Below are 22,526 nucleotides of genomic sequence, written 5' to 3'. Positions count from 1 at the left end.
TTCGGTCCAACCTGTCCATGCTGTTCTTAAAGTGGAGTATTTTTAAACTCATAGTAACTCCTTGAAGAAGCCTTCTACAGTTCCAGTCAATACATTAAATTCTCAAGTGATTTAAACCTATTGAGATGTCAATGACAAGAATTCTACTGTGAGGAATGTGATATTTTTACGTAGAAACATGGTATTTTTGGGTACTGTACTAAGGTACGTTTAGGGTATTACACAAAAGCTGCAGTTTTTCTTTTCAATTTGCAAAGGAGTATTTTGAGTTTAATGAGGTTATACCTTTACTATGTGTTTAAAAATCTTTGAATTTGTGTTATAAATAGTTAATTTGGTTTATTCTATTTTAATCTTCATTTCTTTAGTTAATGAACTTGTATTTTATTGTTAAGGCAAAATCTGCAACATTGCTGGTTTATGTTTTAGAGAGAGACCACCGTGTTAAAACCAAAACAAATTAAAATACAATCTATCAAAATAGGTTTCAGTCTGGGATCTGACTTGTCCAATAACAACTTCATCAGAACAATTGGAGGCTCTTCCAGGAACTTTGAATTCACTGAATTTTAAGAGGAAGATTTGTCTTTCTTGTTAGACAAATCTTTCTTGGTTATGTGGTATAAAGTCGTTGGATTGAAGTGATGTTTATTGAGCAGCAACTTGAAGATGTGCAAAGAGTTTTCTGGAAGTGGAAGATCTAACAGTGGATTATTTACACGTTTTGGTGAAAGCCAGGGCTGAGGGATTAAGCAGATAAACTGAAGGCAGAAGGAGAAGCGGGATCCGAGAAGGATGTGTTTCACGTGATTATCCCATATTTAGAATTCGAGAAAAGGAAATCTGACATTGGGATAATGCAGTCTGAATTCACTAAAAAAGCTAGAAATGAAAAAGATGATTCAGAGAAAGAGAAATGAAAGGTTAAAATCATGGAAAATGAAAAACAGAGGACAGGAAAAATGAGAAGCAGAGAGAAATGCAACTAAAAAAGCTTGAACTCTAAAGACATAAGGAAATTAGAGATGAGTTGGCCATAAAATCGCTCAGAGAAAAGAGAAATAGAAAGTCCTGGGTGAAAGAGGAGCTAGTTTTCGAGAACAAACAGAACAGATTGAAAACTAATGTAGGATCAGGACTGTCATGACAATGCTTTTGTTGAAGGTTAACAAGGAGACTCAAGCAGATAGAGTGTCAGTGGCTCAGGCACGTCCACAGGATGAACAACACAGTCTCATAACCAAAGATTGCCTGTGTGGTGAAGCAGTTGATCAGAAGTTGAAAGCTTGGCTTCAAGGATGTTTGGACATTATAGACATTGAATATCACATTTGGCAATCACTAGCTGGGTACATGGAAAATGGGGACACTATACACCAGCGCAATGATGAATGACTTAGTAACAAGTGTTAACCAAAAGTAATAAGCCATGATGTTTGAGAGCTTCATGCTGGCTCCTAAGGCAGAACCTGCCTCTGAAGTATTGGCCTCTCTAGCTATCAGCCACGTTGCACCACAGGAAAATACCCCTCAGAAATGACCGTCACCTTCGGAAATGTAACAAAATTATTCAGAAACTAATTGAATCACGTTCTTCCAAGGTGGATATGCAACATGCAAGTTAAAAAATAATTATTAATTATATCTGGAAGAACAGCAGTACCTTAAAATTAAAATGCAGGGCAAGAATACGAATCACTGACCACAACTTCCTCTAGAAACAGGAAGAAGAAACCAGTTGCTGAGCACATGGCTCAGCACTGCCTTCGGTCCTCACTGTAAAATATATTTCTCCATCTGTCTTGTAAGGTTTGTCTCCAAACATTTTCTGTTTGTTACTCACCTGCCTTGTTGTCATTGCATATTGCACTCCAACACCAGCTACAATTGTTCCTTCATAGCCCAAGGGACAGGACTCACAGCGGAATCCTGGCACTGCGTTTATGCATTTGGATTCAGAGAAACAGGGATTGGCGAAGAGGCACTGAAGATGTAATGAACACAGGTAGAACATTAATGCTGACACTCAACAGAGAGCCATCCCACTTCACTCTCTACTTTAAAATTTAATTCTACTTCAATCTGCATCAAACATGACCTTCTGCAGCTGTTGTCACTAACATCATCAGAGTTAGTATAAGTTCAGCCTGCTTTCTGAAACATAAGCAAACGCTACAGCATATTCATCACAATACAATCCACGTACCTTCCCCCACACTCCCCCTGCGTTCTGAGACTTCCTAAACTAGATCCCAGCCTGAAACACACTCCAATTAACAAGATATGGGTGTAGAAAAGGCAGCATTTATTGTCCATCATTGAGAAGATAGCAAGGAGCCACCTTCTAACTGCTGCAGTTCACTTAGTGTAGGTACAGTGATGTCACCTGCAGGAGGAGGCTCCAGGACTTTGAAACTGTGGTCATAAAAGAACGGCGATCAAATGCAAGTCAGAATGGGATGTCTTCACTCATCCAGGCGAGAGGGGAGTATTCCATCACACCCCTGACTTGTGCCTGGTAGATAGTGGGCAGGCTTTGAGGAGTCCAGTTGTGATTTATTCCTAGCCTCTGACCTGCTCTTGGAGCCAGTGTTTGTCCAGTTGGTATATGATCCAGACTGTTTCTGGTCAATGGCAACCCCAGGCTGATAGTGGAGAATTTGATGACGTAAGCCACATGTAAGTTGATGCCCAAGGCACACTCAATCTGCAACTCCTTCTCCATGGCCAGGTGAACATTCTGCAACGCATTTTCTAATAGCACTGGGTAGGTACCCCCACCAGATGAACTGCAGTGATTTAAGAAGATCTCACCTCAACCTGCTCAAGGCCAACTACTGGCAAGCAAAACTTATTGTATAAAAGAACACCTACTGGGCTTTTGTACCTATAACATATCTATACTCGATATTGATACCACATTTAATCAATTAATTCAATTCCAGTCGATCCCGCAAAACAACTGAATTCCAGACTGGAACTAAGCATGCATCTCCAGATAATAAAGAGATGATGATTTAAAATTAATGTCAGACCTCATCAATATCGGTGCAGTGTGTGCCGTTTCCCGTAAAACCTTCAGGACAGGATCCACAGCGGAAACCAGGGTATTCATAGGTTTCCATACATTCCACAGTTTCAAAACAAGGACTGGGATCACACTTGGACCGATGGTCATGAAACCCTTTGAAAGGAAGGGAAAAGGCTTTGATGAAAAATATACCATCTACTCGCCAATATGCTCCCATTAGACAGAATCCCAATGGAGCAAATTCCATCCCTTTCACTCCCATTGGACAGAACTCCAGCTGATCAAACCCCATCTCTTCACTCCCATTGGACAGAACCCCAGCTGATCAAACCCCTTCTCTTTCACTCCCATTGGACAGAACCCCAGCTGATCAAACCCCTTCTCTTTCACTCCCATTGGACAGAACCCCAGCTGATCACACCCCATCTCTTCACTCCCATTGGACAGAACCCCAGCTGATCAAACCCTTCTCTTTCACTCCCATTGGACAGAACCCCAGCTGATCAAGCCCATTCTCTTCACTCCCATTGGACAGAATCCAAGCAGATCAAACCCCTTCCCTTTCACTCCCATTGGACAGAATCCCAGCTGATCAAACCCCTTCCCTTTCACTTCCATTGGACAGAACCCCAGCTGATCAAACCCCTTTCTCTTTCATTCCCATTGGATAAAACCCCAGCTGATCAAGCCCATTCTCTTCACTCCCATTGGACAGAACCCCAGCTGATCAAACCCCTTCTCTTTCACTCCCATTGGACAGAACCCCGGCAGATCAAACGCCTTCCCTTTCACTCCCATTGGACAGAATACTAGTGGATCAAACGCCTTCTCTTTCACTCACATTGGACAGACCCCCAGCAGATCAAACCCCTTTCCTTTCACTCCCATTGGACAGAATACTAGTGGATCAAACACCTTCCCTTTCACTCCCATTGGACAGTACCACAGCAGATCAAACCCTTCTCTTTCACTCCCATTGGACAGACCCCCAGCTGATCAAACCCCTTCCCATTGTACAGAACTACAGCAGATCAAACCCCTTCCGTTATATTCCCATTGGACATAACCCCAGCTGATCACACCCCTTCTCTTCACTCCCATTGGACAGAACCCCAGCTGATCCAACCCCTTCTCTTTCACTCCCATTGGACAGAATCCCAGCTGATCAAACCCCTTCTCTTTCACTCCCATTGGGCAGAACACCAGCTGATCAAACTCCTTCTCTTTCACTCCCATTGGACAGAACCCCAGCTGATCAAACCCCTTCACTTTATTCCCATTGGACAGAACCCCAGCTGATCAAGCCCATTCTCTTCACTCCCATTGGACAGAATCCCAGCTGATCAAACTCCTTCTCTTTCACTCCCATTGGACAGAACCCCAGCTGATCAAACCCCTTCACTTTATTCCCATTGGACAGAACCCCAGCAGATCAAGCGCCTTCCCTTTCACTCTCCCATTGGACAGAATACTAGTGGATCAAACCCCTTCCCTTTCACTCCCATTGGACAAAATCCCAGTCAGATAAACCTTTCCCTGCTAATTTATATTATACACAACTCAAATGGACTTTACCCCCGCTCTGATTGCGACCAATTCCAGTGGATCAAAGGGACCAAAGCTGCTCTGAATTTACTCCATTGGACTGATTCTGCTTCGGAGTGTCCTCTTAGCTCCTAAATCTATTTATCGGTCCTAGATTTTATCCAAACTGACAAGGATTCATGGCCACTGTTTGGCCACTGCAAGCCTCTGAAGGTTTGCTCTAAGAGCTTTCTCCCACTCACCACACACTTGACACTCCAGGATGGTGTTCCGTATCAGTGACATTTCCTTCACCTGTTCATGAAAGCAGGAAACTGGATCAAAGACAAAAATGCCAGACTTTGACCTTCCCATTCACTGTACACTGACCACTGCAGCTGCCCTGACTCCATGTTCACACCATTCACCTCCTGGTTCAGACACTGATCCCACCTCCGCTTCACATAATAGTATTCCCCACCAACTCCCAAAGCTGCTCAGGTCAATATCCCCTCTGGCCCATGACTAGGATACTGACCCCACGCTGCTTCATGCACTGACCTGAACACTGCCCAGGATAAGTACCCTCGATCTCCCATCCAGGACAACTACCCCTTTGCTCAGGGCACTGACCCCTGGTCAGGATATCCCTTCTGTGTAATGTAAGACAATATCCCTCCACCCTCCTCTGTATCCAAGTGCCAAAAACACATCTTCCAGATGATTTACCTGCACTTCACTCATCTAGTCTGCTGCATTCACTGCTCACAATGCGGTCTCCTTTATGTTGAGGAAGTAAAGCCGAGACCAGGTAACCACTTTACAGAACACCTACACTCTGTGTGCAAAAAAGACCCTGAGCTTCCAGTTGTCTGCCACTTCAACACACCTCCTTGTCCCCTGGCCATTATCCCTGCCTCAGGCTTGCTGCAGTGCTCCAGTGAAGCTCAGCACAAGCTGGAAGAACAGCACCTCATCTTCTGCCTGGGGACTCTACAGCATTCTGGACTCAATGCTGAATTCAATAATTTTAGGGCTAGGGACACTGTCTCCCACGTCCTTACCCCAAACCCCACACATCAGGCCTTCTTATCACATGGTCTGCTACTACACACAGGGAGACAGTGAGGTTTGCAGATGCTGGAAATCAGAGTTGAGAGTGTGTTGCTGGAAAAGCGCAGCAGGTCAGGCAGCATCTGAGGAGCAGGAAAATCGATGTTTCAGGCAAAAGCCTTTCATCAAGAATCCTGATGAAGGGCTCCGGCCCAAAACGTCAATTTTCCTGCTCCTCGGATGCTGCCTGACTGGCTGTGCTTTTCCAGCACCACACTCTCGACTCTGCTATTACACACAACCCATTGTAGCCACTAACAGTCCCCATTGGTAGCGACTTATTCCCAGAGGCTGATCGTTATCCTTTATATGTCCATCTGTTCATCTCTCTCTCTAAGGGCTCTACCCCCACCTATCGTTTACTCCTCCCCCCTCCCTAACTTCTGCATTAAAAAAAACATTTTTCTAAACTCCCAACAGAAGTGTCACTGGATCAGAAATATTAACTCTGATTTCTCTCCACAGATGCTACTGGACCTGCTGAGCTTTTCCAGCAATTAATGTTTCCATTTCTGATTTCCAGCATCTGCAGTTCTTTCGGTTTTTACTAACCCTTGATGTGCAGTTCAGGGAAGTGGCCTGCTCTGTGCAGAATACTTGCTTACCTGCTCACGGATATCTTCCCTCAGGTCACGGAGGACCTGATTAAAAAGAGCCAACTGATTGACCAGTGCTGTTGTCTGGTCACCTGGAGGGAAAGCAGACACAAACTTGGATGAGACTTCAATGCCCTCTCAACATCCTCACCTTTAACATTTCAAAGGCTCAATCTCAATGAAATCCAACACAGCAGCATGTGTCCAAAGACATGTATAGTACTCACCCAGAACAGAATTTGCACCATTCACTGCAAAAAGACAAAATAAATGATTAACCAGCATCAAGAAGCATAACACAGACAGGGAATTCCCCACTCCCCCCCCCCCCCCGAACACAGACAGGGAATTCCCCCCCTGAACACAGACAGGGAATTCCTCCCCGAACACAGACAGGGAATTCCCCACCCCCGAACACAGAAAGGGAATTCCCCACCCTGAACACAGACAGGGAATTCCTCCCCAAACACAGACAGGGAATTCCCCACTCTGAACACAGACAGGGAATCCCCCCCACCCCAGAACACATACAGGGAATTCTCCCACCTGAACACAGACAGGGAATCCCCCCCACCCCCGAACACAGACAGGGAATTGCCCCCCCGAACACAGACAGGGAATTCCCCCCCGAACACAGACAGGGAATCCCCCCACCCCCGAACACAGACAGGGAATTCCCCACCCCCAGAACACAGACAGGGAATTCCCCCCCGAACACAGACAGGCAATTTCCCCCCACCCCAGAACACAGACAGGGAATTCCCCCCACCCGAACACAGACAGGGAATTCCCCCCTGAACACAGACAGGGAATCCCCCCCACCCCCGAACACAGACAGGGAATCCCTCACTGAACACAGACAGGGAATCCCCCCCAAACACAGACAGGGAATCCCCCCACCCTCGAACACAGACAGGGAATCCCCCCCCGGAACACAGACAGGGAATCCCCCCCACACCCGAACACAGACAGGGAATTCCCCCCCCCCCGAACACAGACAGGGAATTCCCCCTCTGAACACAGACAGGGAATCCCCCCCACCCCCGAACACAGACAGGGAATCCCCCCCCACCCCAGAACACAGACAGGGAATCCCTCACTGAACACAGACAGGGAATCCCCCCCAAACACAGACAGGGAATCCCCCCACCCTCGAACACAGACAGGGAATCCCCCCCGGAACACAGACAGGGAATCCCCCCCACACCCGAACACAGACAGGGAATTCCCCTCCCCTCCCCCGAACACAGACAGGGAATTCCCCCTCTGAACACAGACAGGGAATCCCCCCCACCCCCGAACACAGACAGGGAATCCCCCCCTGAACACAGACAGGGAATCCCCCCCACCCCCGAACACAGACAGGGAATTCCCCCCCCCGAACACACACAGGGAATCCCCCCCTGAACACAGACAGGGAATCCCCCCCACCCCCGAACACAGACAGGGAATTCCCCCCCCCGAAGACAGACAGGGAATTCCCCCCACGAACACAGACAGGGTAATCCCCCCCCCGAACACAGACAGGGAATCCCCCCCTGTGAACACAGACAGGGAATTCCCCCACCCTGAACACAGACAGGGAATCCCCCCACCCCCGAACACAGACAGGGAATTCCCCCCTGAACACAGACAGGGAATTCCCCCACCCCAGAACACAGACAGGGAATCCCTAACTGAACACAGACAGGGAATCTCCCCCAAACACAGACAGGGAATCCCCCCACCCTCGAACACAGACAGGGAATCCCCCCCGGAACACAGACAGGGAATCCCCCCCCACACCCGAACACAGACAGGGAATTCCCCCCCCCCCCCCCCCCGAACACAGACAGGGAATTCCCCCTCTGAACACAGACAGGGAATCCCCCCCACCCCCGAACACAGACAGGGAATCCCCCCCCACCCCCGAACACAGACAGGGAATCCCTCACTGAACACAGACAGGGAATCCCCCCACCCTCGAACACAGACAGGGAATCCCCCCCGGAACACAGACAGGGAATCCCCCCCACACCCGAACACAGACAGGGAATTCCCCTCCCCCCCCCCGAACACAGACAGGGAATTCCCCCTCTGAACACAGACAGGGAATCGCCCCCACCCCCGAACACAGACAGGGAATTCCTCCCCCCGAACACACACAGGGAATTCCCCCCCTGAACACAGACAGGGAATCCCCCCCACCCCCGAACACAGACCAGGAATTCCCCCCCCCCGAAGACAGACAGGGAATTCCCCCCCCGAACACAGACAGGGTAATCCCCCCCCCGAACACAGACAGGGAATCCCCCCCTGTGAACACAGACAGGGAATTCCCCCCAAACACAGACAGGGAATCCCCCTCAACTCCGAACACAGACAGGGAATACCCCCCAAACACAGACAGGGAATCCCCCCACCCTTGAACACAGAGAGGAATTCCCACCTCAAACACAGACAGGGAATCCCCCTCACCCCCAAACACAGAAAGGGAATTCCCCACCCAAGGACAAATAGGGAATCCCCCCCCCCGAACACAGACAGGGAATCCCCCCACTCTCGAACACAGACATGGAATCCCCCCAAACATAGACAGGGAATTCCCCCACCCCGCCGAACACAGACAGGGAATCACCACACTCTCGAACACAGACAGGGAATCCCCCCCCCGAACACAGACAGGGAATCCCTCCACCCCCAAACACAGACAGGGAATCCCCCCACCCCGAACACAGACAGGGAATCCCCCCACCCCCGAACACAGACAGGGAATCCCCCTCACCCCGAACACAGACAGGTAATTCCCCCCCCCCAGAACACTGACAGGGAATCCCCCTCACCCCGAACACAGACAGGGAATCCCCCCCGAATACAGACAGGGAATCCCCCCACCCCTAAACACAGACAGGGAATCCCCCTCACTCCCGAACACAGACAGGGAATTCCGTCCCCCTGAACACAGACAGGGAATCACCCCCACCCCCGAACACAGACAGGGAATCCCCCCCGAACACAGACAGGGAATCCCCCCCTGAACACAGACAGGGAATTCCCCCCACCCCCGAACACAGACAGGGAATCCCCCCACCCCGAACACAGACAGGGAATCCCCCCACCCCCGAACACAGACAGGGAATCCCCCTCACCCCGAACACAGACAGGTAATTCCCCCCCCAGAACACAGACAGGGAATCCCCCTCACCCCGAACACAGACAGGGAATCCCCCCCGAATACAGACAGGGAATCCCCCCACCCCTGAACACAGACAGGGAATCCCCCCACCCCCGAACACAGACAGGTAATTCCCCCCCCCCAGAACACAGACAGGGAATCCCCGTCACCCTGAACACAGACAGGGAATCCCCCCCGAATACAGACAGGGAATCCCCCTCACCCCGAACACAGACAGGGAATCCCCCCCACCCCCGAACACAGACAGGGAATCCCTCACTGAACACAGACAGGGAATCCCCCCCAAACACAGACAGGGAATCCCCCCACCCTCGAACACAGACAGGGAATCCCCCCCGGAACACAGACAGGGAATCCCCCCCACACCCGAACACAGACAGGGAATTCCCCCCCCCCCGAACACAGACAGGGAATTCCCCCTCTGAACACAGACAGGGAATCCCCCCCACCCCCGAACACAGACAGGGAATCCCCCCCCCACCCCAGAACACAGACAGGGAATCCCTCACTGAACACAGACAGGGAATCCCCCCCAAACACAGACAGGGAATCCCCCCACCCTCGAACACAGACAGGGAATCCCCCCCGGAACACAGACAGGGAATCCCCCCCACACCCGAACACAGACAGGGAATTCCCCTCCCCTCCCCCGAACACAGACAGGGAATTCCCCCTCTGAACACAGACAGGGAATCCCCCCCACCCCCGAACACAGACAGGGAATCCCCCCCTGAACACAGACAGGGAATCCCCCCCACCCCCGAACACAGACAGGGAATTCCCCCCCCCGAACACACACAGGGAATTCCCCCCCTGAACACAGACAGGGAATCCCCCCCACCCCCGAACACAGACCAGGAATTCCCCCCCCGCCGAAGACAGACAGGGAATTCCCCCCCCGAACACAGACAGGGTAATCCACCCCCCGAACACAGACAGGGAATCCCCCCCTGTGAACACAGACAGGGAATTCCCCCACCCTGAACACAGACAGGGAATCCCCCCACCCCCGAACACAGACAGGGAATTCCCCCCTGAACACAGACAGGGAATTCCCCCACCCCAGAACACAGACAGGGAATCCCTAACTGAACACAGACAGGGAATCCCCCCCAAACACAGACAGGGAATCCCCCCACCCTCGAACACAGACAGGGAATCCCCCCCCACACCCGAACACAGACAGGGAATTCCCCCTCTGAACACAGACAGGGAATCTCCCCCACCCCCGAACACAGACAGGGAATCCCCCCCCACCCCCGAACACAGACAGGGAATCCCTCACTGAACACAGACAGGGAATCCCCCCACCCTCGAACACAGACAGGGAATCCCCCCCGGAACACAGACAGGGAATCCCCCCCACACCCGAACACAGACAGGGAATTCCCCTCCCCCCCCCCGAACACAGACAGGGAATTCCCCCTCTGAACACAGACAGGGAATCGCCCCCACCCCCGAACACAGACAGGGAATTCCTCCCCCCGAACACACACAGGGAATTCCCCCCCTGAACACAGACAGGGAATCCCCCCCACCCCCGAACACAGACCAGGAATTCCCCCCCCCCCGAAGACAGACAGGGAATTCCCCCCCCGAACACAGACAGGGTAATCCCCCCCCCGAACACAGACAGGGAATCCCCCCCTGTGAACACAGACAGGGAATTCCCCCCAAACACAGACAGGGAATCCCCCTCAACTCCGAACACAGACAGGGAATACCCCCCAAACACAGACAGGGAATCCCCCCACCCTTGAACACAGAGAGGAATTCCCCCCCCAAACACAGACAGGGAATCCCCCTCACCCCCAAACACAGAAAGGGAATTCCCCACCCAAGGACAAATAGGGAATCCCCCCCCCGAACACAGACAGGGAATCCCCCCACTCTCGAACACAGACATGGAATCCCCCCAAACATAGACAGGGAATTCCCCCACCCCCCCGAACACAGACAGGGAATCACCACACTCTCGAACACAGACAGGGAATCCCCCCCCGAACACAGACAGGGAATCCCTCCACCCCCAAACACAGACAGGGAATCCCCCCACCCCGAACACAGACAGGGAATCCCCCCACCCCCGAACACAGACAGGGAATCCCCCTCACCCCGAACACAGACAGGTAATTCCCCCCCCCCAGAACACTGACAGGGAATCCCCCTCACCCCGAACACAGACAGGGAATCCCCCCCGAATACAGACAGGGAATCCCCCCACCCCTAAACACAGACAGGGAATCCCCCTCACTCCCGAACACAGACAGGGAATTCCGTCCCCCTGAACACAGACAGGGAATCACCCCCACCCCCGAACACAGACAGGGAATCCCCCCCGAACACAGACAGGGAATCCCCCCCTGAACACAGACAGGGAATTCCCCCCACCCCCGAACACAGACAGGGAATCCCCCCACCCCGAACACAGACAGGGAATCCCCCCACCCCCGAACACAGACAGGGAATCCCCCTCACCCCGAACACAGACAGGTAATTCCCCCCCCCAGAACACAGACAGGGAATCCCCCTCACCCCGAACACAGACAGGGAATCCCCCCCGAATACAGACAGGGAATCCCCCCACCCCTGAACACAGACAGGGAATCCCCCCACCACCGAACACAGACAGGTAATTCCCCCCCCCCCAGAACACAGACAGGGAATCCCCGTCACCCCGAACACAGACAGGGAATCCCCCCCGAATACAGACAGGGAATCCCCCTCACCCCGAACACAGACAGGGAATCCCCCCCGAATACAGACAGGGAATCCCCCCACCCCTGAACACAGACAGGGAATCCCCCTCACTCCCGAACACAGACAGGGAATCTCCCTCACCTCCGAACACAGACAGGGAATTCCCCCCAAACACAGACAGGGAATCCCCCTCAACTCCGAACACAGACAGGGAATACCCCCCAAACACAGACAGGGAATCCCCCCACCCTTGAACACAGAGAGGAATTCCCCCCCCCCAAACACAGACAGGGAATCCCCCTCACCCCCAAACACAGAAAGGGAATTCCCCACCCAAGGACAAATAGGGAATCCCCCCCCCCGAACACAGACAGGGAATTCCCCCCACTCTCGAACACAGACATGGAATCCCCCCAAACATAGACAGGGAATTCCCCCACCCCCCCGAACACAGACAGGGAATCACCCCACTCTCGAACACAGACAGGGAATCCCCCCCCCCGAACACAGACAGGGAATCCCTCCACCCCCAAACACAGACAGGGAATCCCCCCACCCCGAACACAGACAGGGAATCCCCCCACCCCCGAACACAGACAGGTAATTCCCCCCCCCCAGAACACTGACAGGGAATCCCCCTCACCCTGAACACAGACAGGGAATCCCCCCCGAATACAGACAGGGAATCCCCCCACCCCTAAACACAGACAGGGAATCCCCCTCACCCCGAACACAGACAGGGAATCCCCCCCGAATACAGACAGGGAATCCCCCCACCCCTGAACACAGACAGGGAATCCCCCCCACCCCCGAACACAGACAGGTAATTCCCCCCCCCAGAACACAGACAGGGAATCCCCGTCACCCCGAACACAGACAGGGAATCCCCCCCGAATACAGACAGGGAATCCTCCTCACCCCGAACACAGACAGGGAATCCCCCCCAAATACAGACAGGGAATCCCCCCACCCCTGAACACAGACAGGGAATCCCCCTCACTCCCGAACACAGACAGGGAATCTCCCTCACCCCTGAACACAGACAGGGAATCCCCCCCTGAACACAGACAGGGAATTCCCCCCACCCCCGAACACAGACAGGGAATCCCCGTCACCCCCGAACACAGACAGGGAATTCCCCTCACCCCCGAACACAGACAGGGAATTCCCCCCTGAACGCAGACAGGGAATTCCCCCCCCCCCCGAACACAGACAGGGAATTTCCCCCCCCCCCGAACACAGGCAGGGAATTCCCCCCACTGAACACAAACAGGGAATTCCACCCCATGAACACAGACAGGGAATCCCCCCACCCCCGAACACAGACAGGGAATTCCCCCCCTGAACACAGACAGGGAATTCCCCCCAAACACAGACAGGGAATTCCAACCACCCCCAACACAGACAGGGAATCCCCCTCACCCCTGAACACAGACAGGGAATTCCCCCCTGAACACAGACAGGGAATCCCCCCCATCCCCGAACACAGACAGGGAATTGCCGCCCCGAACACAGACAGGGAATTCCCCCCCCGAACACAGACAGGGAATTCCCCCCACCCCCGAACACAGACCAGGAATTCCCCCCCCTGAAGACAGACAGGGAATTCCCCCCCCGAACACAGACAGGGAAATCCCCCTCACCCCCGAACACAGACAGGGAATCCCCCCCTGTGAACACAGACAGGGAATTCCCCCACCCTGAACACAGACAGGGAATCCCCCCACCCCCGAACACAGACAGGGAATCCCGCCCCGGAACACAGACAGGGAATCCCCCCCTGAACACAGACAGGGAATCCCCCCCACCCCCGAACACAGACAGGGAATCCCCCCCAACAACGGACAGGGAATCCCCCTCACCTCCGAACACAGACAGGGAATTCACCCCAAACACAGACAGGGAATTCCCCCCAAACACAGACAGGGAATACCTCCCACCCCCAAACACAGACAGGGAATTCCCCCCAAACACAGACAGGGAATCCCCCTCAACTCCGAACACAGACAGGGAATACCCCCCAAACACAGACAGGGAATTCCCCCCAAACACAGACAGGGAATACCTCCCACCCCCAAACACAGACAGGGAATTCCCCCCAAACACAGACAGGGAATCCCCCTCAACTCCGAACACAGACAGGGAATACCCCCCAAACACAGACAGGGAATCCCCCCACCCTTGAACACAGAGAGGAATTCCCCCCCCCAAACACAGACAGGGAATCCCCCTCACCCCCAAACACAGAAAGGGAATTCCCCACCCAAGGACAAATAGGGAATCCCCCCCCCCCGAACACAGACAGGGAATCCCCCCACTCTCAAACACAGACATGGGATCCCCCCAAACATAGACAGGGAATTCCCCCACCCCCCAGAACACAGACAGGGAATCCCCCCACTCTCGAACACAGACAGGGATTCCCCCCCCGAACACAGACAGGGAATCCCTCCACCCCCAAACACAGACAGGGAATCCCCCCACCCCGAACACAGACAGGGAATCCCCCTCACCCCGAACACAGACAGGTAATTCCCCCCCCCAGAACACTGAAAGGGAATCCCCCTCACCCCGAACACAGACAGGGAATCCCCCCCGAATACAGACAGGGAATCCCCCCACCCCTGAACACAGACAGGGAATCCCCTCACTCCCGAACACAGACAGGGAATTCCGTCCCCCTGAACACAGACAGGGAATGCCCCCCACCCCCGAACACAGACAGGGAATCCCCCCCGAACACAGACAGGGAATCCCCCCCTGAACACAGACAGGGAATTCCCCCCACCCCCGAACACTGACAGGGAATCCCCCTCACCCCCGAACACAGACAGGGAATTCCCCCCCTGAACGCAGACAGGGAATTCCCCCCCCCCGAACACAGACAGGGAATTCTCCCCCCTCCCCACCCCGAACACAGGCAGGGAATTCCCCCCACTGAACACAAACAGGGAATTCCCCCCCCATGAACACAGACAAGGAATCCCCCCCACCCCCGAACACAGACAGGGAATTCCCCCCCTGAACACAGACAGGGAATTCCCCCCAAACACAGACAGGGAATTCCCCCCACCCCCAACACAGACAGGGAATCCCCCCCATCCCCGAACACAGACAGGGAATTCCCCCCAAACACAGACAGGGAATCCCCCTCAAACACAGACAGGGAATCTCCCTCACCCCCGAACGCAGACAGGGAATTCCCCCCCCCCCCGAACACAGACAGGGAATTCCCCCCAAACACAGACAGGGAATTCCCCCCAAACACAGACAGGGAATACCTCCCACTCCTGAACACAGACAGGGAATCCCCACAAACACAGACAGGGAATCCCCCTCACCTCCGAACACAGACAGGGAAACCCCCCACCCCCAAACTCAGACAGGGAATTCCCCCACCCTTGAACACAGAGAGGGAATTCTCCCCCCCCAAACACAGACAGGGAATCCCCCTCACCCCCAAACACAGACAGGGAATTCCCCCCCTGAACGCAGACAGGGAATTCCCCCCCCCCCCGAACACAGACAGGGAATTCTCCCCCCTCCCCACCACGAACACAGGCAGGGAATTCCCCCCACTGAACACAAACAGGGAATTCCCCCCCATGAACACAGACAAGGAATCCCCCCACCCCCGAACACAGACAGGGAATTCCCCCCCTGAACACAGACAGGGAATTCCCCCCAAACACAGACAGGGAATTCCCCCCACCCCCAACACAGACAGGGAATCCCCCCCATCCCCGAACACAGACAGGGAATTCCCCCCAAACACAGACAGGGAATCCCCCCCACCCCCAAACACAGACAGGGAATTCCCCCCCCCCCCCAAACACAGACAGGGAATCCCCCTCAAACACAGACAGGGAATCTCCCTCACCCCCGAACGCAGACAGGGAATTCCCCCCCCCCCGAACACAGACAGGGAATTCCCCCCAAACACAGACAGGGAATTCCCCCCAAACACAGACAGGGAATACCTCCCACTCCTGAACACAGACAGGGAATCCCCACAAACACAGACAGGGAATCCCCCTCACCTCTGAACACAGACAGGGAATCCCCCCACCCCCAAACTCAGACAGGGAATTCCCCCACCCTTGAACACAGAGAGGGAATTCTCCCCCCCCAAACACAGACAGGGAATCCCCCTCACCCCCAAACACAGAAAGGGAATTCCCCACCCAAGGACAAATAGGGAATCCCCCCCCCCCCGAACACAGACAGGGAATCCCCCCACTCTCGAACACAGACATGGAATCCCCCCAAACATAGACAGGGAATTCCCCCACCCCCCCGAACACAGACAGGGAATCCCCCCACTCGCGAACACAGACAGGGAATCCCCCCCCGAACACAGACAGGGAATCCCTCCACCCCCAAACACAGACAGGGAATCCCCCCACCCCAGACACAGACTGGGAATTCCCCCCCAAACACAGACAGGGAATCCCCCTCACCCCCGAACACAGACAGGGAATCCCCCTCATCCCCAAACATAGACAGGGAATCCCCCCCACCCCCGAACACAGACAGAGAATCCCCCATCCTTGAACACAGACAGGAAATCCCCCCCCGAACACAGAAAGGGAATTCTCCCCTCTGAACACAGAGAGGGAATCCCCCCCACCCCCGAACACAGACAGGGAATCCCCCCCACCCCCGAACACAGACAGGGAATCCCCCCCACCCCCGAACACTGACAGGGAATCCCCCTCACCCCCGAACACAGACAGGGAATCCCCCCACCCCCACGAACACAGACAGGGAAACCCCCCACCCCCAAACACAGACAGGGAATCCCCCCCACTGCTGAACACAGACAGGGAATCCCCCCCACCGCTGAACACAGACAGGGAATCCCCCTCACCCCCGAACACAGACAGGGAATCCCCCCCACCGCTGAACACAGACAGGGAATCCCCCCACCGCTGAACACAGACAGGGAATCCCCCTCACCCCCGAACACAGACAGGGAATCCCCCCCACCGCTGAACACAGACAGGGAATCCCCCCCACCCCCGAACACAGACAGGGAATCCCCCCCACCGCTGAACACAGACAGGGAATCCCCCTCACCCCCGAACACAGACAGGGAATGCCCCTCACCCCCGAACACAGACAGGGAATCCCCCCACCCCCAGAACACAGACAGGGAACCCCCCCCCGAACACAGACAGGGAATCCTCCCACCCTTGAACACAGACAGGGAATCGCCCCACCCTTGAACACAGACAGGGAATCCCCCCACCCTTGAACACAGACAGGGAATCCCCTCCCTGAACACAGACAGGAAATCCCCCCCCCCCCAGAACACAGACCGGGAATCCTCCAGCAACAGATCTGAGCTCTGCAGTCCTGCCACATCAAGTTGAGACCGGTGCTGGATAATTAAACAACTCACTGGAGGAGGAGGCTCCACACAATTCACATCCTCAATGATGGAAGAGCCCAGCACATCAGTTAAGAAGATAAGGCCAAATGTATGCAGTAACCTTCACCTAGAAGTGCCAAGTGGTTGATCCATCTCATCCTCTTCCAGATGTCCCCAACATCATAGATACCAGTCTTTAGTCACTTCGATTCACTCCATGACAACACTACTATTATAGGACAAGCCAAACAGAGAACAGCCAGGGAATTCCTAGAGGCATGGCACTCATCCACAGATTCAATCAATAAGCACATCGACCTGGACCCAGTATACCGGCCACTGCAGCGGACAGCTGGAACTGACAACCGGAAGCGACAGATTCAAACCACTACAAATGCCGGAGGAAAGATCACAGAAGCGCTTCACAGGAGGCTCCCAAGCACTGAGGATGTCACCTAGACAGGGATGAAACATCTGCAACACAAATTCCCAGCTCGGCGAACAGAACCACAACTCCATGTGATATCAAGTAACAGTTGGAGACACTGGATACTGCAAAAGCTATGGGCCCTGACTACATTCCAGCAACAGTACTGAAGACTTGTGCTCCAGAACTTGCCGCACCCCAAGCTAGGCTGTTCCAGTACAGTTACAACACTGGCATCTACCCAATAATGTGAAAAATTCGAACATAGACCATAGAAAAGTACAGCATAAAACAGGCCCTTTGGCCCACGATGTTGTGCCAAGGTTTAATCCTAATGTAAAATATAATAACTTAACCTACACACCCCTCAGCTCACTACCATCCATGTGCATGTCCAGCAGTTGCTTAAATGTCCCCAATGACTCTGCATCCACCACCACCACTGGCAACGCATTCCATGCATTCACAACTCTCTGCATAAAGAAACTACCTCTGACGTCTTCTCTGTACATTCCTCCTAATATCTTCAAACTATGACCCCCTGTACCAGTCAATCCTGCCCTGGGAAAATATCTCTGGCTATTGACTCTATCTATTCCTCTCATTGTCTTGTATACCTCATCCAAAATTGTCCAAGTTTGTCCTGGACACTAAAATCCAACCCGGCCAATCACTGCCTCACACCGGGTCATAGTTTGAAGATATTAGGAGGAAACTTCAGTCAAGTGATGGAAGGTGTCATCAATAGTGCTACCAAGCAGCACCTGCTCAGCATTAACCTGCTCAGTTACGCCCAGTTTAGGTTCTGTCAGAACCACTCAGCTCCTGATCTCATTACAGCCCTGGTTCAAACGTGGAGAAAAGAACTGAATTCCAGAGGGGAGGGGAGAGTGACAGCCCTTGACATCCAGGCTGCATTCGACCAAGTGTGGCATCAAGGAGCCCGGGCAAAACTGGAATCAATGGGTATCAGGGGACAAACTCTCCACTGGTAAGAATCATACCTGACACACAGGAAGATAGTTGAGGTTGTTGGAGATCAGTCATCTCAACTCCAGGATATCTCTGCAGGAGTTCCTCAGAGTAGTATCCTAGGCCCAACCATCTTCAGCTGCTTCATCAATGCTTTCCCTCCATTATACGGTCAGAGGAAGGATGTTTGATGATGATTTTACAGTGTTCAGCACCATTCGCAACTCCTCAGATGCTGAAACAGTCCATATTCAAATACAACAAGAACTGGACAATATCCAGGCCTGAGCTGACAAGTGGCGAGTAACATCAATGGCAGGCTATTACCATCACCAATATGACACAATCTAAACATCGCCCCTTGACAATTAATAGTGTTACCCCCATGATCAACACCCTGGGGATTACCATTGACTAGAAACTCAACAAAGTGGCTACAAGAGCAGGTCAGAAGCTAGGAATACTGAAGTGAGTAACTCACCTCAATTCCTGACCATCATTGACAAGGCATCAGTCAGGAGTGTGATGGAATACTCCCCACTTTCCCAAATGAGGGCAGCCCTAACAATACTCGAGAAGCTTGACACCATCTGGGACAAAGCAACCGCCTGATTGGCCCCACATCCACTCCCTCCACCTCCAACGCTCAGTAGCAGCAGTGTGTACTATCTAGAAGATGCACTGCAGCAATTCACCAAAGATATTCAGACAACACCTTCTAAACCCACAGCCACTTCCATCTCGAAGGCCAAGGGCAGCAGATGCAAGGGAACATGACCACCTGAGTCTAGATTAGAGTGGTGCTGGAAAAGCACAGCAGATCTGGCAGCATCCGAGGAGTAGGAAAATCAACATTTCAGGCAAAAACCCTTCGTCAGGAATGAAACAGCAAGCCTCCAGGGTGGACTGATAAATGGGAGGAGGGTGGGGCTGGGAGAAGAGTACAATAGGTGGATGGGGGTGGGGATGAAGGTGATAGGTCAGAGAGGATGGTGGAGTGGATAGGTGGGAAGGGAGATTGGCAGGTAGGACAGGTCATGAGGATGATGCTGAGCTGGAAGGTTGGAGCTGGGGTGAGGTGGGGGGAGGGGAGATGAGGAAACTGGTGAAGTCCACATTGATGCCCTGGGGATGAATTGTTCCGAGGTGGAAGATGAAGCGTTCTTCTCCAGGCATCGGGTGGTGAGGGAGCAGCCATGGAGGAGGTCCAGGACCACCATGTCCTCGGAAGAGTGGGAGGGGGAGTTGAAATGTTGGGCCACGGGGGGCGGTGTGGTTGATTGGTGCGGGTGTCCTGAAGGTGTTCCCTAAAGCGCTCTGCGAGAAGGTGTCCAGTCTCCCCAATGTAGAGGAGACCGCATTGGGAGCAACAGATATAATAAATGGCATTGGTGGATGCGCGGGTGAAACTTTAAAGTCATAGAGTCATAGAGATGTACAACATGGAAACAGACCCTTTGGTCCAACCTGTCCATGCCGACCAGATATCCCAACCAGCCTAGTCCCACCTGCCAGCACCCGACCCATATCCCTCCAAACCCTCCCTAATCATGTACCCATCCAAACACCTTTTAAATGTAAAAATTGTACCAGCCTCCACCACTTCCTCTGGCAGCTTATTCCATGCACGTACCACCCTCTGCGTGAAAAAGTCACCCCATAGGTCTCTTTTATATCTTTCCCCTCTCACCCTAAACCTATGCCCTCTAGTTCTGGACTTCCCGACCCCAGAGAAAAGACTTTGTCCATTTACCCTATCCAAGCCCCTCATAATTTTGTAAACGCTCCAGGGAAAACAGCCTGAGCCTGTTCAGCCTCTCCCTATGGCAGTCCCAGTCTATAAAGTTAAAATCCCCTACCATAACCACCCTATTATTCTTACAGATAGCTGAGATCTCCTTACAAGTTTGTTTCTCAATTTCTCTATGACTATTAGGGGGTCTATAATATAATCCCAATAAGATGATCATCCCTTTCTTATTTCTCAGTTCCACCCAAATAACTTCCCTGGATGTATTTCCGGGAATATCCTCCTTCAGCACAGCTGTAATGCTATCCCTTATCAAAAATGCCACTCCCCCTCCTCTCTTGCCTCCCTTTCTATCCTTCCTGTAGCATTTGTATCCTGTAACGTTAAGCTGCCAGTCCTGCCCATCCCTGAGCCATGTTTCCGTAATTGCTATGATATCTCAGTCCCATGTTCCTAACCATGCCCTGAGTTCATCTGCTTTCCCCATTAGACCCCTTGCACTGAAATAAATGCAGTTTAATTTATTAGTCCTACCTTGTCCCTGCCTGTCCTGACTGTTTGACTCACTTCTGTTCTCAACTATACCCATCTCAGATCGATCTCTTTCCTCACTATCTCTCTGGGTCCCACCCCACCTTACTAGTTTAAATCCTCCCGAGCAGTTCTAGCAAATTTCCCTTCCAGTATATTAGTCCCCTTCCAAATTCGGTCATTTCTAGCCCAAAAGAGATTCCAATGATCCAAAAATGTGAATCCTTCTCCCATACACCAGCTCCTCAGCCATGCATTCATCTGCTCTATCCTCCTATTCCTGCCCTCACTAGCTCGTAATCCAGATATTACTACCCTTGAGGACCTCCTTTTTAAATTTCTGCCTAACTCTCTGTAGTCTCCCTTCAGAGTCTCAACCTTTTCCCTTCCTATGTCATTGGTTCCAATGTGGACAATGACCTCTTGCTGGCCTCTCTCCCCCGTGAGAACATTCTGCACCCTCTCTGAGACATCCTTGATCCTGTTACCAGGGAAACAACACACCATTCTGCTTTTTCGCTGCTGGCCACAGAAACGTTTGTCTGTACCTCTGACTAGAGAATCCCCTAACACAATTGATCTCTTGGAACCCAACGTACCCCTCATTTCATTAGAGCCAGTCTCAATACCAGAAACATGGCTGTTCGTGCTACGTTCCCCTGAGAATGCATCACCCCTACATTTTCCAAAACAGCATACCTGTTTGAAATGGGTATATCCACAAAAGTCTCCTGCACTAGCTGCCTACCTCTCTTACCCTTCCTGAGTTAACCCATCTATGTGACTGTATCTGAGACTTTCCCCCCTTCCTATAACTGCCATCCATCACATACTGTTGCTGCTATAAATTCCTCATTGCTTCTAACTGTCTCTCCAACCGATCCATTCGATCTGATAAGATTCGCAGCCAACAGTATTTATGGCAGATATAATCCACAGTAACTCTTAAACTCTCTTTAAACTCCCACATCTGACAAGAAGTACATATCACTCTATTAAAGGCCATTTTTGCTCCTTCACAATTTACAGACCCAGAAAATAACACCGTTTTATTCCTCTACAAACACTACTCCAGGTTAAATTAGTAATGGCTTATTCAACTTTGATGGATATGGAAGGCTTCTTCGGGGCCTTGGATGGAGGTGAGGGGGGAAGTGTGGGCGCAGATTTTACAATTCCTGCAACATCTTCCACCCTACCAAACTTTGCATAAACCACATCATCCGCCGACATTTCCGCCACCTCCAAACAGATCCCAGCACCAGGGATATATTTCCCTTCCCACCCCTTGCCGTTTTCCGCAAAGACTGTTCCCTCCGTGACTATCTGGTCA

The 22,526-nt window shown here is 52.6% G+C and overlaps 1 protein-coding gene across 1 annotated transcript in view; it reads right to left on the bottom strand.

Moving 5' to 3' along the window:
* thbs3a (thrombospondin 3a) overlaps nucleotides 1-22,526 on the bottom strand; it is an 89,264-nt gene that overhangs the window by 37,925 nt on the left and 28,813 nt on the right. The window contains exons 5-9 of the mRNA XM_087985175.1: nucleotides 6,492-6,515; nucleotides 6,274-6,356; nucleotides 4,819-4,870; nucleotides 3,036-3,184; nucleotides 1,844-1,984 (exon numbers count right to left, since the gene is read on the bottom strand). Coding sequence (XP_087841301.1) covers nucleotides 1,844-1,984; nucleotides 3,036-3,184; nucleotides 4,819-4,870; nucleotides 6,274-6,356; nucleotides 6,492-6,515 — 449 coding nt within the window. The remainder of the gene's footprint in view (nucleotides 1-1,843; nucleotides 1,985-3,035; nucleotides 3,185-4,818; nucleotides 4,871-6,273; nucleotides 6,357-6,491; nucleotides 6,516-22,526) is intronic.

The sequence above is a fragment of the Chiloscyllium plagiosum genome, unplaced genomic scaffold (genome assembly GCF_037043375.1).
Source record: "Chiloscyllium plagiosum isolate Xiang-an unplaced genomic scaffold, Cpla_swu_hap1 HiC_scaffold_50, whole genome shotgun sequence".
Lineage (NCBI taxonomy): Eukaryota > Metazoa > Chordata > Chondrichthyes > Orectolobiformes > Hemiscylliidae > Chiloscyllium > Chiloscyllium plagiosum.
Note: the sequence above shows the minus strand (reverse complement) of the source record. Positions and strands in the feature narration are given on the sequence as shown.